Here is a 19154-nt window from a genome sequence, read left to right on the forward strand (position 1 = left end):
TTCTACTCTTAATATAATTAGTGCCAACATGTACAACAATATCACCTTTTGTGCTCTTAAAAATATCTGCTCTACGACATCATCAACTTTTGCCCCTGGCAGACATACCCTGGTCCTGTTCCACCTATCCTTTTTGCCCAATGTATTCCCTGTTTCCCTGACAATAGTCACTGACAACTGGTTCCTGTGGGACTAGTGCATTCTGCCTTGGGGGTTGCCGCTGTGTTGACTGATGTTCAAGTGCAAGCTCTGGTATTGATGTGGGCAGCTGAGAGCTTGATGGGCCCTTCAATTTAAATCCTTCAAGGGGCATCTACCCTGTTCTTCAGCCTCTCATAGGCCCATAACAATGCTGAGTTATCGCCTGATTTCCTCACACACACACACACACACACCTTACATTGAGCATACACAGACATTCTCCTTGGCAGTATCATGTCATGCTCCTGATAGCTCCACAAACATCAAAGAAGCAGTACATTTCAAATAGCTGTGATTCAGAGGACAGTTACCCCCTCAGTCCATCCCTGAGCCACAGAACTCCAACCATCTTGAGCCTTTTGCTTTGCTGCTCTTGTCTGAGGCATGATTTTGATTCAGTTTCAATACAATTAAAAATATAATACCAAACCTATATCCCAATGCAATTTCAGTATCGAGTTTTATCTCCTACCAAGTTACATTATATGAATTTCATATCTCCTATCAAGTTAAGTTATTGTGTTAAGTTATAACGTTACGTTTGTAAAATCTAAGTTATATGTATTAAGTTAAAAAATTGCATTTGTAAAATCTAAGTACAGTAAACCCTCTCTAATCCTGAGTAATTTGGTGGAGAGGTCATCCGGATTACACAAGAATCTGGTTTAGTGAAGCAAATGATGCCGACCGGGCAAGCCGGGTGGGTAAAGTGCCTGCCTGGCAACCCAAAGGTCGAGGGTTCGAATCCCGCCTCAGGCGTGGATCAGAATAGTGCAAAAACCTTGGGAGGTGCATTATGGCCACAGAAGCCGATGCGCCAACAACTAACAAAAAAAAAAAAAAAAAAAACTGGTCAAAATATGAAACTCTTGTGACAATAGACGAACAATCACCACTCAGCCTATAGACAATGCGGCGCCTCCGTAGCCAGGTAGGAAGGAGCAGCAGTGCGTAGCACACACTTCTTGATTAGACCGGGGTTCGAGCCCATCACCACCAAATATGGAGGATGCGGAAAGGTCAGGGAATGACCACCGCATATCCCGGAGCAATATGGCCTTAGTTGCTAATGTTCCTAAAAACCAACTAACAAACAAACCTATAGACAATGCTGTAACTCATGTCACAAATCAAATTTTAATGGCAGCTGAAGCTATGGTACCCCGGTCTTCTGGAAAATATCATAAATACGCTGCAATGTGGTGAAATGATGAATGCAGTATAGCCAAGAGAGAGAAGAATAAAGCTTGGAATCTCTTCTGAAAGTATCCCACCTCTATCAATCTCATAAATTTTAAAAAAGCTAGAGCCAGATGTGTCCGGCGTAGGAGTAGAAAAGATTCGTGGGTACATTTCACCTCCACAATTAACAGAAATATAGATACCCGTGTTATATGGAACAAAATCAGAAAACTTATTGGGAAATTTCTTTCAGTACCAGCTCCACTAATAAGCTGGAATGGACAAGATGTCACTAACTCCAAGGAAATCGCAAACATTCTTGCAACTACTTTTGCAAATGTATTAGCGTACATTTCATCCTTTCAGAAAACTAAGTCTGTAGCTGAAAAATACAAAATAAACTTTAATACCAGCCAACATCTCCCATATAACCAACCCTTCAACATAGAAGAACTGAAAAATAATCTGGCAAAGTCGAGGAAGAGTGCTGCAGAACTTGATGGCATTCATTATCAAATGATACAACTAATTAGTCAAAAATCTCTAAATACATTACTTATACTAAACCAATAGAATTTATATGGAAAACTGTTATCCAAACTCCTGGCGTCACTTAAGATCATACGATTCCCACAAATTATCGACTAATAGCTCTAACAAATTGCCTCGGGAAAACCCTGGAGAAAATGGTGAACAGTTATGATCAGTCTTTACATAGAAAAGGCCTTCGACACTACCTGGCAATATGACATTCTGAATGACCTCCACAATGTTGGTTTGCGAGACCACTTACCAATCTTAGTACAAAATTTCCTGAAGCTCAGAACCTTCCAAGTAAAATATCAAAACAGTCTGTCACAGAAGTATACTCAGGAAGAAGGAGTTCCTCAGGGTTCAGTGCTGAGGGCAACTATGTTTGCAATCAAAATAAACTATTACAAAAGACCTACCGAACACAGTTGAAACAGTCCTTTATGCATGTGCTATTAACCATTTCATGCCATTCACAAAACATGAACATGATTGAAAGGCAATTATAAAGCACAGTTAAAAAATATAGAATTGTGGACAAAAAACAATGGATACAGAATATCAAAACAAAAAACAATGGCTATATGCTTCTGTAGAAAGCGAAAAATGCACCCAGATCCAGAAATAAGACTAGAAAATCAGCTGATACCTCTAGCAAATGGTATACTTTCCTTGGCCTGATTCTCGATAAAAAACTTAACTTTCTGAAACATATCAAATGCCTTCGAACAACCTGTCTAAAAAAACTAAATATTCTCAGAGTTCTTTCTGCAATGATGTGGGGAGCTGATCTGTTCACATTACTTCACCTATACCATGCTTTAATCAGATCAAGACCAGACTATGGAGCCTCTGTATGTAGACCGTGTCATCAAATGGCTACTCCATACACCACAGTGCCTTACTAATCTCCTTAGGGGCATACAGAACATCATCATCTGTACAAAGCTTATATGCAAAGGCCCATGAGCCTTCATTATATCTCCGGAGGCAAAAGCTACTATTAAACTATGCCATTAAAATCCGAAGCCTTCCTCATCATCCAACTTGGCAGTATCTCTTCAATCCACAATGGGAGAACCTCTGCAGTAATAAATCCACAGTAAATAAACCACCTGGGATTCCACTAAAAGAACTAATTTCAAAATAGGGCCTAAGCTTTGACAATGTATTTGAGGATAACAGCATAACTATTCCATCATGGCTCACTTTCATGCCTGACTGTGACACTTATCAACAGTGGGGAAAAAACACTCTGGCAAATGTCAATATAAAACAGATGCATGCAGCCCACTCATCACAGTTCTCTGAATATCTTCAAATATATACAGATGGTTCCAAAACAGATACTTAAGTGGGTGCTGCAGCGGTCCTTCCACACACTGTCATCACACAGCAACTCCCAAATGAATGCAGTAGTTATTCTGTTGGGCTATTTGCCATACTAATAGCCTTAAAATACATTGAATCCTCTCCTCTTCTGAAAAATCTCATATACCAATTCACTAAGTGCAATACATTCTCTCCAACGAAAGCAGACTCCATCACATCCCATCCTTCACCAGATACAAGCTCATCTTGTGAGGCTCAAAAGCAAAAGAAGGCAAGTAAATTTATTTTGGATCCTAGGACTTGCAGGCATTGATGAAAAGATACTACATATCTTTTCATCAATTCGTGTTCTATTCGTTAACAGTACTTAAATTTTAGTTTAAACCAAAATCTTCAGTACTATAATTCATATGTGGTAGAGGTACTATTTTTGGGTGGCTTAACTGAAATAGCAGTAATTGTTATTCAAAACACTGTGACTCAGCAATGAAATGATATATGGAAGAACTTAGATTAAATTTATTTTTAGTTTTCTGAGAGCTTTCAGAATATGTAGTAGTTCACCTGTTGTTTAATTAAAATTTCCAAGAAATCTTATGTTTCAATATCTGATAAGAGCCTCTGAAGGTTCCTGTTAATGTGGAATTACTGTTCAGTTTAAGACCAAGACCCTTCATAAAACAGTGCAAGCCTAACTTAGAAGATTCTGATTTTTGGGAAATTGCTTACAACACTCTCTAACTCATTGTGCATAAGAGATTGGCCATCGAGAACTAATGATAAACATCAGTGGATCATTAAGTGATTAGTAATGTAAATGAAAATTACAAGCACTCTATTTAATTTTCATATATACTGAAGAATAGGCATGTATTTGTTCAGCCTGTAAAGTCTTAAGTGAACTTCTTAAATACGATTATTGATTTGTAGTTTATTGTAATTTATTACCATCCATGATAGAATTTAACCTTCCATTGCTAACCTGATGTGTGATAGATGCCACTTTTTTAAAATTTTTGTTATTTTTTTAAATTTGTAATGAAATCAGAACCTCCCATGTATCCAACCAATATTTCGCACATGTAATGCAGTAAGGCCACATCTCGAATTTTTATAAAAACTGAGTTACGTCTAGGGTAATGATACAGAGATTCAGTTACGATAACTGCAGTAAGGCCATATACTTAGTTTTAAAAATTTAAGAATGATAATTATTATCATTATTATCATCCAAAATATGTAATTTTGGACATGTGGCCCTACTGCATTACATGTGTGATTTGATAAATGGTTATACAATATTTTCTGTTTTCATTTTGATATACTATGAATTACGAGACATTAAATTTTTGTTTGGTGTTTAACAGATGCCAGGTGAGCAAAAGCAACTTTTTCTAAGCAACTACCATTCCCATGTGGGTCTGTGAGATGCCACTGGTCTTATTTTGCTGTAGAGCTTTGATTTCATTGGCTAAATGCGATCCGCTGACAAAAGTATTGACACTTACATGGGTAAGTGTCTGTACTTGAGTTTCAATCTGTGGGATTGGTGTATTTGAAATTTCTAAAAGATACAATAAAAAAACTATTATTTTATTGATTTGTTTAATTTATTATTGTGATATTTTTTAATTGAATTTACCAAATCATAATTAATAGATAATCATTTTCAATCCGTTAAAAAAAAAGCTAAAAATTGTTTTTTTATATAATTAAAACATAAAAGGGATCACAGCCCCCACATGTGAATGGCCCTATTAAAATTGAGGGTGCGAGCAAAGTTAAACGAATGTGATGTTTGTTTCCATTTAATGATTTGCTTAATATAGCTTGACTACTTGAAAACGAAATCGTGGAGATGGCTTACATAAAAGGAATTGTCCATGTAATTATATTACAAATAAGTAGGGTGAAAATTTTTATTTTGTTTGGAATGTACATGGAAATGAGTAAAAGCTTCTGCCACTCTACAGAACCCCTAAAATTCCAATGCAAGTTTTCTTTAAGTGGCCAGACTAGTTTCTGTTGTTTTCTTAACTGATTTCCTTTTATTTGTAGGGATATGGTCCTCATTGTACACGGATTTCCAAATGAAATATCAGCCTTAAAGGTATGTATTGATTTACAGCCACATTGTTGCTAGTAAATTAAATTTTCAGTTTGGATACTTGCATAGTAATTTTCTTTTTGTTTTTAAATAATTTCCATTTTTAGTCCATCACTTGATATCTGCAGCATTACAAGAGAGGGCAGAAGGGATTGCACAGTGTTAGCATATTAGAACATTTTTAGGACATCAGGAATAAATTTCTTAATGAAAAAAAAAAAATTTATAAAAAATGCCTAATCTTTCAAAAGCTAAAAATTTAAATTAGTATTAGTAGTGGTGACACAGATGCAAGAAAGCAAGCTTTCTTGCATTATCTGTCAAGCTTATACAGCATCAGCCAAAAGTGTCACCACTACTAATACTAATTTAAATTTTTAGCTTTTGAAAGATTAGGCATTTTTCCATTCCAATAGCTTGTCTAGTTCTTCCTTGAATTTATTCAAAGTACCCACCTCGACAATATGTGAAGTTTGTTCTGCACATCTGTTGTGCAACTATCCTTCCCAAATTTGAATTTATGCATCCTCATGTCTGTAGTCTGAGCAAGAAGAATGCCATGAGCATTGGACTTTCTCAGTCCATTTCCTTGCTCAATTCTTGCCCAATCTACCCAGCTCTACAAAACCTGAAGTTTGTTCCAACAATCATCTACACACTGGCTGAAGGAAAATTTCTGCACATCTATTTTGCAAATTAAATTCCTAAATTTGAAATTATGCAACCTCAAGTCCATAGTCAGAGCAAGAAGAATGCCATGAGTATTGGGCTTGCTCAATCCATTTAAAGCCGTAAACACTTCAATCAGATCACTTTGCATTTGCCTTGTCTCCAGATCCAATTTGCATCACTCCAGCCTTTCTTGGTGATGCACCCATTTGTTCCCCTCACCACTCTTGTTGTCCTTCTCTACACCCATTCCAGCAGATCACATCCTTTCTAAAATAAGACCACTGGACCCACAGTATGCAAGACGTGATAGGTGCCTCCGTAGCCAGGTGGGCAGGAAGAGCAGCGTGTAGCACACACTTCTTGATTAGACCGGTGTTCGAGCCCGTGACCACCAAATACGGAGGATGCAGAAAGGTCAGGAAATGACCACCACATATCCCCGGAGCAATATGGCCTTAGTTGCTAATGCTCCTAAAAAAAACCAAATAACAAATAACAATAGCAAGACGTGGCCTAACCATTACTTTATATAATCGAATAATCATTTCCTTATGTTACATTTACATTCTTTCAGGAAATATATAATACAATCCACGACGCCATTACCAGTATTATATTGAGGTCTGGGGCATCTACAGTTATTCTGGGCTGGGCTTTAATATCCTGAGTTATCTAGAATGCTTTGACTGCTGCCTAAGTTCCGGGAATGGTTTGGATGCAACAAAACCTTAATTAAAGCCTGCCTCAGAAAATCCTAATGAACTTATGTGACCACCTAGTGGTTTATAAAATAGGACAATGATCTCAAGCCCTAAAGATCTATTCAGCTTCATGGAGAATAGAACTTGCAGCTTCAACAGCATTGATTTTCATCCCAGGACCTTATCTGTTATAGGCAGGTCAAGGAATGCCTCAATAAAAGTTCTTTTACTATAAAACTTGTGCTATGGCTAATATGTAGCGAGATTGCAGGTAAGAGGCAGGGATATTCAAACAAAAAACAATTTATTATTATCACTATTTCTGTAAATATACATACAATAACAATAACATGAATAAGGAAGGATATATTAGTGACATACTGTATTTATGTGTTTTGTATGATTACTCTATGGCATCTTGTTGTTCATCTCTAGTCTGCAATCCACATCTTGGAGGAGTAGAGGTATGTACATGTAAGCACAGACACTATACTAAAACCTTAAGTAACAATTGGGTGTTGTGTAGTGGCATTAATAATATTGTTAGTTAATAATATTAACTAACCAAGTTAAACTCTAATTTATAGACGTGCCATGACGTGTTACAATAACAGTTATACTAACAAGGAGGAATGGTTATGTATTAAAAATGGATAAGAGTAAGGTAAAACTTACCAATATAAGGAATGTCTCAGTCCGCTGGGACTGGAACAGTGGCTCTATCGTTCCATAACAATCAGCTCTGCTGGAACTCTCGACTAAAAACTCTCTATGCTCTCAGCTTCTAAAACTCTGCAAAAAATACTTTCCAGATAGCTCTCTCAAAGACTTTCTCTCTCAACTTCTAAAACCCTGTTTCTTCTAACAACTTCTTTTCCTCCACTTCTGAAATGCTGTCCTCTCTAACAACTTCTTTCCTTTTCTCTAAAATTGTCTTTTCTAAAACTTCTCTCCGTTCTCCTCTCAAAACTTCTCCAACTTCTCTCTAAAATTCTGTCTTTTCTAAAACTCTTCCCCGTCTTTTGTTCTCACCTGCATATATATAGGTCCCTCCCACCCTTATACACTTTCCATGCTCCCATTGGTTCTGATCCCATTTTTGTGAGGGAACTAATATCCAGGGCTGATATCTGGGGATCAAAAACAGTAAAAAAAGGGAGTTATAACCATCTGAAAACGAAACTCATATTTGTTCGGAGTGAGAGTTCTTGATCTTTGAACTCGGGAATCCAATCCCTGCGAAAGGAACTTATTGATACAATCTACTCCGCAGTTATTAGATTCGGATTTCCCAATAAAAGTCTGTTTTCAATAGCCATAACTTCTTTTTATGAGATAAAATAATCAAACACTTCTTTGTTAACTGCGCTTCCATCTCCCGTAATGGTCAGAAGCTGATCAACTAACGGCCTCCTGTCATGCCACAACCCAGCTAATACAGGTGGGATTGCATCATAATTATTGACCTTACTTAATATGATGCCAGGGAGGCGTGCGTTCTAGCAGGGAAGAATAGGCGAGGAAGCACTGATAAGTGCGGGGTTGGGTTTTGCATTCCCAAAAAAGTACAGTAGAGGGACAAAAGTATATGGGGTAGCTTGATGGCAGATGGTAGGTAAAATGCAGGCATTTTACACTTATCCCTGCTGGCAAAATTCCTGTATATCATTAACAAAAACACATCAGCTGTCCTGGCAGCCTGTCTATATTTCTCAGAGAACTATATATCTTACTGCACAATTATCCCAGATCTTTTTTGTTTTCCACTACCCTGAGTGTAGTACCACACAGTTTGATAAGTTACTCTGGAATTACTGCTGCCCATATGTGCAGCACTTTGCATTTGTCAGTGTTAAAACTTGCCATTTCTCAGCACATCTGCCTAATTTTTCTAGATCTTGTTGCAGTAGTATATTTGATTATTGTCATTAATCATCCTGCCAACCTTTGTATCATTGGCAAATTTAGACATAAGCCTGATATATCCTTGTCAGTATCATTAATAAATAGAGAAAACAATTAGTCCAGGACTGACCCTTGGGGCACTTCACTAATAATAAAAGGTTTCCTGAAATCCAAGTACCGGGTGGTTATAAAATAAGTTTCTCTATTCAGGAGACCCTAGTGTCAAAATGGTTAAAGATATTGTTGTGAAAATCAGTGGGTATGTCATTTAGGTTATGGGGAAGCTTTGTAGAAGAAAAAAAATTAATTCAAATTTCTGCCACCAGGGGAGAAATTGACACTGTAAACATGAGATGGAATATTTAACTTAGGATTAGATTTTAATATACGAGAACTTAGAAATCTACAGATATTGTTCTATGTGCTTCCTTCATTTGAGATGACATTCTGAAAACGGAGGACTGCGTGTGACACAGTTTCGTATAGCATCTCATTGGGGATGTTGGCTACATGCCGTTTAATGCTTGCTTTCAAATTGACAAGCGTCTGTATGTCGCCATTGTAAACTCTGTCTTTCAGGTATCCTCATAGCCAGAAACCACAGGGATTGAGATTTAGCGGGATTTATGGCTGGCCAGAACTGCAGAAAGTCTCTGGAAATGATGTGATCATTTCTGAATATTGAACGGAGTGGTTCCTTCACTTGTCAATCAGTGTGGGGAGGAGCACCATCTTGCACGAACACTACAGTCTCCAAGCATTACCTTCCTTGCAAAGTTGGAATAATGTGATCTCTTTGAAGGCCGCAGTACCATGCACTAGTTACCGTACGCCTTATGTGGCCATGAGGTGTAGACTCTTCAAAGAAAAATGGTCCGATTATAAACTCTGTTGTGAATCCACACCATACTGTAATGTATGGACTTTGTAGTGGTCTTTCATGCACAGCAGATGAATGAGAATATTCAGCAGTTTAGTGCATTTACAGTCCCATGAAGAGTGAAATGTGCCTCATCAGACCACAAGATCATTCAAGCCCATGTCTCGTCAAGTTCCATACGAGCCAGAAATTGTAGAGCAAAGTCTATTCGTTGTTGTTGATCACAAGACTAGTTCTTGTACGGGAACCAATGTAAAATTATTCAAAGCACTTTACATACAGTAGACCAAGGAAGGTTCAAGTCTCTTGACACATCTCTGGCACTACTGACTGGTAGTGTTTCTCATTTCGACCTAGAGGCCATTGCAGCTGCCACTTCATCCACTACCTCCATTCCGATATGTGGTTGTCCCCTTCCTGGAATTACACATAACTCTCTGGTCACTTCAAATTTCTTTATTAGTTTTTGAAGTCTCACTAACGTCAAAGGTCCTTTATGCAAACCTTTAAGTTTTCGATATTCATATAGGGCTGCATTAGTATTACTATTATTCTGGTAGAACGGTTTTACTAAAAGAGCATGTTCCTTTTTTTGTATGAGCCATAACGGTTGTTGATGGTGACGTTGGCCTTTCTGCTTTTATCTAACAGGATGTCATTTGTGTAAGCAGTGTGTCTTGAGGTAAATGACAACTTTTACATATGTGCAGTGCCATTTTTTCACCTGGTGTCGGAACTTTGAACTAAATTTTTTTTCTTCTACAAATCGCTTCCCCCATACCCTAAATGACATACCCACAGATTTTCACAGCGCTAACTCTAACCATTTTTGACACTAAGGTCTCCTGAATAGGGAAATTTATTTTATAACCACCCCAGTGTATGATAAAATTATTTTTTGCATCCAGTTCCTTTGTTATCGCATCATAATATCCATTCAAATTGGTCAGAGAAGATTGCTCCTTAACAAATACATGCTGTGACTGCACTCTCGTGTAGATGGTCATGCATTATTTTTTTAACATTTGACTCCATTATTTTCACTGAACAGAAATCAAGCTAACAGGTGTGTAATTAGTCATTTCTCCCTTTGATCCTTCTTTCTGAATTGGGGATAAATTTGCACAACTCTAGTCCACAGAGACTTCTCCTGAATCCAAAGATGCTCTCATAATTATAAGGGTTTGCTTACCTGCTTTGCTGATTCTCTTAATATAATTGGATAGATCCCATCCACCCAGGTGCTTCTTTTATGTTTATGTTAAACAATTTCTCTTCCACTTTTTTCTCAGTTATCAAAAGCAGTTTAGCTCCCTGTTGAGTTTGATAAACTTCTAGCATTGCCTTTCTTAAAGAATTCTTCATGTGTGAATATAAATGCAAAATAGCCATTCAGTTTGTCAACATCTGAGCAGGATCATCAACAGTTAAACCATTGATATCAGGTGGACCAATATGATTCATCACATTCCTTCTAATTTTTCCATAGATACAGAAGTCTGCTATTTTAATTTGCATTTTTTGCCATTGACTTGTGACTTGATTGTAGGCTAGTTTATATCTACTGTAGGTAGATATAATATAATTTATGTAGACTAGTAGACTAGTTTATATCTACTGTAGGTAGATATAAACTAGTGACATCCATTTAGGTCTAAGCTTTGAACAGTATTTTTTAGTTGGTGTAAAAGTAGTAAATTCGGTAAAGTAAACCTAGTAGCTTCTAGGATAACTTTACCAAATGCTTCCCATTTAAATCTGCTGTTGGTAACAACTGGTTCCACTGCATAGAATTTAAAAACTCTCAGAGAATGCTGTAGTTGCCTTTATGAAAGCAAAAGTTTTACCATTTATCCTTGATTGTAGTTACATCTACAATTAAATCTCATCAATACACTGAGATCGCTGCCACCTAATGGTTCTTTTATCTGCAGATTCTTAATGCACGAAGAATCACTGCTGGTAATCAAGTCAAGAGTATTGCTTTCTCTTGTTGACCCTCTACCATCCTGCTATAGAAAATGGTCATCCAATAAATCCACAAAACTCTTGCTAGTGTGTGAGTGACCAACCCACAATTTCCAGCCAATATCTAGAAAGTCAAAATCTCCCATTATTAAGATATTGTGATTTATTGACCCACTCTATCTCCCGAGTTGTTCATTATACTCATTACAGTCATTCGGCCTATAACACATTTCCACTCTCATTTTTGTTTTCCCAGTGCTTGACACAAATTGACTCAACATTGCACTTGCCATCCATGTCAACTGAATGTACTGCCTGGGATGAAGCAAAAACAAATTTCTCATGCAGTGCAGGTAAGTACTTGCATTTTATTTGATTGTTAGAATGTAAGGAATGTTAACTGACTTGACCTGGTTCCATAATACTTTTTTTAACTGAAATTAATGATGCAGAAAGTAATAAGGTTGAACCATTGGACTAGAATAAATCTCACTCTTGAAGAAGTGATATCACCCCTCCTAATAAATCTTGCCCTTGGTGCCAAGAATGTCTATGCCCAAGTGATTCCAGTGTGATTTGAAAGCAATATCTCTCTCTCTACAGCTTTTGGAATGTAATTATAGATTGTTATTATTTGTTACAAATACAGTTTTCCTTGTTGGAAGGAAATTCACCTTTCTATTTATTTTCTGGTACTGTAACACAACTAATTCAGGTGCTCAGTCACTTTTGACAATGATCTTGAATCCCGTGGTAAGGCCAGTAACCAGTAATTAAAGGCAATCCTTCTAGGAGCAAACAGGTATCAAAAAAAACATCCAAATCCAATTAGGAATTAGGATAACAACGTGATGAATTTAATTCTTTAATGCAAAAGAATTACCCCCCCATGTCTCTCGTCATGCACTCAACAACTGACCAGTTCATCGGTAAGTTTTTGCCTTTCCTTGTACGAAAATACAATAGTATCTCCCAAGTCTTTTTTGTAAATTAAGATCTGGAGATCTGCTAATAGAAGCAGTTGACATACGGCAGTCCAAATGGCTTCGAAAATCTATGTGCAGTCAGTCCTCGTATAGCACAATAGTTGTGTTCCTAGAAACCCTCGTGCAATATAAACAACAGGCCGTATGGGAAAAATAGGGTTAGGTGCCGACCACCCAAGATTGAACACACATTTGTAACCAAAACATTACCAAACACAATAAATAATCGTAATAAAATATGTAAGTATTTTATTACAACTATTACGTAATAAAATATTGCTAATGCTTTTGCTTCTATCATAAGCAAACTTGTTTTTTGTTTGATTTTCTATCCAAACAGATGACAGCCGTTCCATCTCTTCCAGTTCTTTGTGTCTTGATCTAATGGATTTTAATTACACTTTGAGTTGTTCCTGCTATGAAAGTTGTTTTTATTTTCTCTGCATTCTTTGTAATTCTCGGCTTTGCCTCATTTAGGTCTGTAGCATGTGCAATAATCACATGGTCTTTCATTTTGTTCAAAGCGTTTCACAATTTCATATTTTTTCTCTATTGACAGAGGCGGACTGGCCATAAACCTTACCGGGGAAACCCCGGAGTGTGATTTTGACCATAAACCATAGTATGAGGCCACTATAAATTTTCCCGGGTAAGAAATTTTGACCCAGTCCGCCTCTGTTTATCAATATTGCTTTTCTTGTTCTCTCTGAATCTGCAGTGTCTTCACCAGGACGCTTCCCTTTCACCTTTTAAGTATTTTACTCATTTTTAGGGAATAAAGCACAATTACAAAACGAGGAGGTACGCTTGATACACATAAACAAAGCTGCACGCGTGTAGTAACTGAATAAACAACACCGTAAAGGCCGAGATACACTGTTAACACCTCACATTTTACTAAAGCACATTTCTAGGGGTTACTACCATAAAACAATAAAAAAAATTTCCAGTTGCGTTTCTGCTAGTGGAATCTGTTATAAACTGGTAGTAAACTCGATCTAATTGCATTTGCAATTATACCAGTAGCTGGAATTGTGTTGGTTTTTACGTTATTATGGTGAAATGTGTTTCCCCTTCACTGATATAAAACACATAAATACATTTTCAGAATCTTCTCTTCATTCCTATCATGTTGCGTTCAGTTGGGGTGATTCCGCGTTCGACTGCCATTTCTTGTAAACACAAAGGCAAATCGTGCATAAGTGAATTTGGTTCGTGTTATATAAGATATCGTTCCCCTATTTATAAATCGTATATGATCGAATTCGTGTTATACGAGGACTGACTGTATTTGGAGGGATTCCAGTTACTTGTCTTCCTGCATGCTGTTTTTAAAACATTAAAAGGAGTCACCACTGAGTGAGGCCTCATTAACTTATCTGATGATGAATTAAGCAGAAACTGCAGGATTATGAAGTTATAAATATCAGATGGATAATGAGTAAGCAAGATGGTGCATTAGTACCTGCTCGAACAATAATCCTTACTTTTGACAATCCTAAACCACCAGACAATCAAACTAGGCTAAACTATCATATTAAACCTATATTCCAAATCCCTTATAGTGCTTTAAGCGGCAGAAGTTTGGAGACTCCCAAACTGTTTGTAGAGGAAGGCTCCTTACATGAACTAGGGGTAGAATTTTTTTCAGCCTGGACTGTACTTGTTAACAGGAGAGATTGCTTCTACAGGGATGGGATACACTTAAATAGAAAGGGTACAAGAATATTTGCTGATGCTATCGAGGCAGTGTTAGGTGGGTCGGAAAACTGCTAGCTTGGGGGGAGACAAAGACCAATAGATTGACAGTAGCCACTGGCAGAGGTGAAAGAGATTCTTGCACTGCTTCTATTAGAATGAGCAGAAGCCTGAAAAACAAGATGCATGGTATTTCAGAGACTGCTGGGAGCCATTGCGGTACAAGTAAACACACGGGTTGTGTTAGGGTAGCTAAGAATAGAAACAGGTGCAGGTATACTTGCGTGTACACCAATGCTAGGAGTTTAGTAAATAAATTTGATGAATTTGAGGTATTGCTCAAAACATCAAAGGCAGATATTGTTGGGATATCAGAGACGTGGTGTCACACAGATATAAGGGATGCAGAACTGCAATTTGTGGAGTACAACGTCTACAGAAAGGATAGACAGGATAGGAAGGGGGGAGGGGTTATGCTATTAGTTAAGAAACACATAAAAACCAAGGAAGTGAAGCCAGTCGACATCGCTGGACAGTGCAGTGTTGAGTCAGTTTGGTGTGACATAAGCATTGGGAGATCAAAATTGAGAGTAGGAGTGTGCTATAGGCCTAATGACTCTGATGAGTATAATAAGGAACTGTACAGGGAAATAGAGTGGGCCAGTAAATCAGAGAGTCTTATAATGGGAGATTTTAATTTCCCAGATATTGACCGTAATTTGGGGGCTGGTTACTCACACACTAGCAGGGCTTTTGTGGATTTATTGGATGATTGTTTTCTACATCAGCATGTTCGGGAGGCAACTAGAGGGAGTAATACTCTTGATTTGATTATCAGCAGTGATTCTTCATGCATTAAGAATCTGCAGATAAATGAACCACTAGGTGGCAGTGATCACAGTGTGCTGAAGTGGGATTTACTCAAAGAGGTAACTACCATCAGGGGTAAAGGGAAGGGTTATCGCTTCCGTAAAGGCGACTACGATGGACTGAGATAGTATTTAAATTCTATACAGTGGGACCAACTGATGATGTTACCAACAGCAAATTCAAAATGGGAAGCATTCAAAGAACTTATCTTGGAAGCTACTAGGCTTTACATACCAACTAAGAAATATTGTTCACGGTTTAGGCCAAAATGGATGTCAGATGAACTAATGAGGCATATGGCAGAGAAGAAAAATGCATGGGATACTTACAAATTAACACGACACAGAAGCCTATAATAGATACAAGTTGATATGCAACCAAGTTACAAAGGAGGTTAGGCAGGCCAAGGCAGATTACGAGAAATCTTTGGCAAGGGATGCAAAGAAAAACAGCAAAGAGTTCTTTACTTATGTAAACTCTAGAAGGAAGGGGATGAATCAGATTGGTCCACTTGATATTGATGGGTCAACTGTTGATGATCCTGCTCAGGTAGCTAACAAACTAAATGAATATTTTGCATCGACATTCACACATGAGGAGTTATTCAGCAAGGGGAATGCCAGAGGTGTATTCAACTCTAGCAGTAAGCTACAGAATCTTGAAATAACTGGGAGTAAAGTGGAGGAGAAACTGTTGAAGATAAACACAAGAAAGGCACCCGGGGTGGATGTGATCTATCCAGTTATATTAAAGGATGTGATCTATCCAGTTATATTAAAGGAGGCAGCAAAGGAAGTAAGCAAACCCTTAGCCATAATTATGAGAGCTTCCTTGGACTCAGGGGAGGTACCCACAGACTGGAGATGTGCAAATGTGACCCCAATTCACAAAGGAGGATCAAAGGCTGACACAAGTATTTATAGACCTGTGAGTTTAACTTCTGTTCCAGGAAAATTAATGGAGGCACTGGTTAAAGAAGCACTGCAGGATCATTTAGACAAGACTTCAGTTATAGCTCGGACACAGCATGGTTTTGTTAAGGGGAAGTCTTGCCTGACCAATTTGATTGGATACTATTATGCAGTCACAAAGGAACTGGATGCAGGGAATAGCTTTGATATTATATACTTGGATCTTAGAAAGGCTTTTGATACTGTTGCACGTGGAAGACTGCTGCACAAATTGGAGCAGTGTGGCATTGGAGACAAATTGCTGCTATGGATAAAGGGATGGTTGAGGGGCGGAAGACAGAGTAGTAATCAATGGACACTGCTCATCGTGGACTAATGTTATTAGTGGAGTCCCTCAGGGTTCAGTGTTGGATCCATTGTTGTTTTCTATATTTATAAATGATATTGATGATGGTATATCAAGCTTAATGTCCAAGTTTGCAGATGATACAAAGGTTGGCAGGGTTGTCAAGGACACTACTGACACTATGCTGCTGCAACAGGATCTGGAAAGGTTGAGCAGATGGGCTGAGAGGTGGCAAATGAAGTTTAACATTGACAAATGTAAAGTACTACACATGGGAAACAGCAACCCCAGAGCAACGTATCAACTCTGTGGTACTACACTGACAGTGGTAGAGAATGAAAGGGACTTGGGGGTGGTTGTGCAGGCAGATATGAAGTTCTCTGAGCAGTGCAGACGGGCTGCAAGAGTAGCTCATGGAGTATTGTCAATGATATACAGGAATTTTTCCAGCAGGGATAAGGAGGTGATTATTCCATTGTATAAGGCAATGGTCAGGCCACACCTAGAGTACTGTATACAGGTCTGGAGGCGTCATTTCAAGAAGGATGTAGAGCTGCTGGAATGAGTACAGAGAAGGGCAACAAGATTAGTGAATGGAACAAAGGGGTGCTCTTACGAAGAAAGGCTTAAGTTTTGCAAATTACAGTGTCTGGAGACTAGGCACCAGCGAGGCGATCTGATAGAGGTGTATAAAGCCTTGAATGGTTTGAGCATGCTCAATGCTGATGGGATTCTTCCTCTAGCTCAGAAAAATCACCTGAGAGGGCATAAATTCAAATTGAGGAAAGACAGATGTAGGACAGACGTGCGGAAATTTGCCTTTAGCCAGCGGGTGGTTGGTTGGGGGAACAGACTCCCATCCCTTGTGGTGGAGGTTGATAGCCTAAATAAGTTTAAGGCTCAGCTGGACAGGTATTTTGAACGAACAGAGGGGTGAAGTGGAAGTAGGGTTTTTTTTTTTGGCTGATGCTGCATAAGCTTGCTTTCTTGCATCAAATGCCTCTACTAATGCTAATGCTAACAAGATTAGTGAATGGAACAAAGGGGGTGCTCTTACGAAGAAAGGCTTAAGTTTTGCAAATTACAGTGTCTGGAGACTAGGCACCAGCGAGGTGATCTGATAGAGGTGTATAAAGCCTTGAATGGTTTAAGCATGCTCAATGCTGATGGGATTCTTCCTCTAGCTCAGAAAAATCACCTGAGAGGGCATAAATTCAAATTGAGGAAAGACAGATGTAGGATAGATGTGCGGAAATTTGCCTTTAGCCAGCGGATGGGTGGTTGGTTGGTGGAACAGACTTCCATCCCTTGTGGTGGAGGTTGATAGCCTAAATAAGTTTAAGGCTCAGCTGGACAGGTATTTTGAACGAACAGAGGGGTGAAGTGGAAGTGGGGTTTTTTTTTTTTTTTTTTTTGGCTGATGCTGCATAAGCTTGCTTTCTTGCATAAAATGCCTCTACTAATGCTAATGCTAAACTATGGTTTAATTGTCCATACCCATACTGATTGAATGGCAAAGACACCTAATTGTCCTAACTGTAGTGAGGAGCACACTGTATACTTCAGAAAATGCTCACTCTGGAAATGGGAAAAATAGATCTAGCATTAAGATTATGGCTATATTTAAATACCACTCTTATACCATGTGAAATTAATAATATAGTTTATTAAGCTGTTAGCCCAGACTACTATACATTAAGGTGACTTTTCAGGTATCTTACTGATACCCATCATCAGACCATGCTGCTAATAGACTCCTCTTGCTGATTCTTCCAGAATCATGATGTCATCATGCACATCAGGTTTCTGGGAGCATTGGCAAGAGGGGTCTGTCAGAAGCATGGTCTGATGATGGGTATCAATAAGATACCTGAAACATCACTTAATGTATAGTAGTTTAGGCAAATAGCTTAAACAGTATTATTAATTTCACATGGTAAGAGTGGTATTAAATATAGTAATAATCTTAATGGAAAACAACCATGTAACATCATTCCCCAACTGTATTAGATCTAGCTGGCACACTATGGCCATAGTTGCCATGCGCCTAAGAAATCTCTAAATCAGCCAACCAACTTAGATCTAGCATTAGAAAAATGAGTAGAACTTTCTTATCAAGAAGCGAAAAAATCTGCATAAGCTCTGACTAATCAAAAGTGAACTTTTGTTGCAATCACTCAGAGACAAATATTGGTTGCCATACAAACAGAGGTAACTGTTCCACCCAGTGAATCAATAGCTGTTTGGTTAAGATCAATACTGCAAATACACAAATGGCTGCTGTTTCTTAATAGATGACTAGGACAAATCTTTCTAAATGAGCCATATGAAATTTAATGAAAATCCATCCACTGGGAGTTGAGTTATTACATCTGGGTGACAGACAGACGAATATGGTGATGACAGTAGGCACTTTAAGCATGTATGCTAATGCCCTAACAAGTAGCAAAATATGTTCAATGTTTTATGCAAAATTGTGGAATGAAATTTATTAAATGAGCTTCAATCAAGTTTTTTAAGAAATTTGCTTACCAAATTTATTGGCAGTTTTTTGTTTAATTTTTATTATTTTCAGAATAGAACATTATTTTAGTAATACAAGCAAGGGGAAAAGGAGATTTAGCATTAGCAGAGGCATATGATGCAAGAAAGCAAGTTTATATAGCATCAGGTAGGAAAAAAAAAACACCTTCCCACTTCACCTGTTCACTCCAAATGTTTGTCTAGTTCTGCCATGAATTTATTTAAGCTGTTAACTTCTACAACAACAGATGGCAGTTTGTTCCAGCAATCGATAATGCACTGGCTAAGGGTAAATTTCCGCGCATCTATTCTACAACTGTCTTTCCTTAATTTGAATTTAT

The 19154-nt window shown here is 38.0% G+C and overlaps 1 protein-coding gene across 1 annotated transcript in view; it reads left to right on the top strand.

Annotated features, from left to right (window-relative positions):
- slx1 (structure-specific endonuclease subunit SLX1) overlaps positions 1-19154 on the top strand; it is a 56969-nt gene that overhangs the window by 2027 nt on the left and 35788 nt on the right. Inside the window, exon 2 of the mRNA XM_090380729.1 lies at positions 5305-5356. Coding sequence (XP_090236855.1) covers positions 5305-5356 — 52 coding nt within the window. The remainder of the gene's footprint in view (positions 1-5304; positions 5357-19154) is intronic.

Source organism: Mastigoproctus giganteus, chromosome 9 (genome assembly GCF_048544385.1).
Source record: "Mastigoproctus giganteus isolate SK-2022 chromosome 9, ASM4854438v1, whole genome shotgun sequence".
NCBI lineage: Eukaryota > Metazoa > Arthropoda > Arachnida > Uropygi > Thelyphonidae > Mastigoproctus > Mastigoproctus giganteus.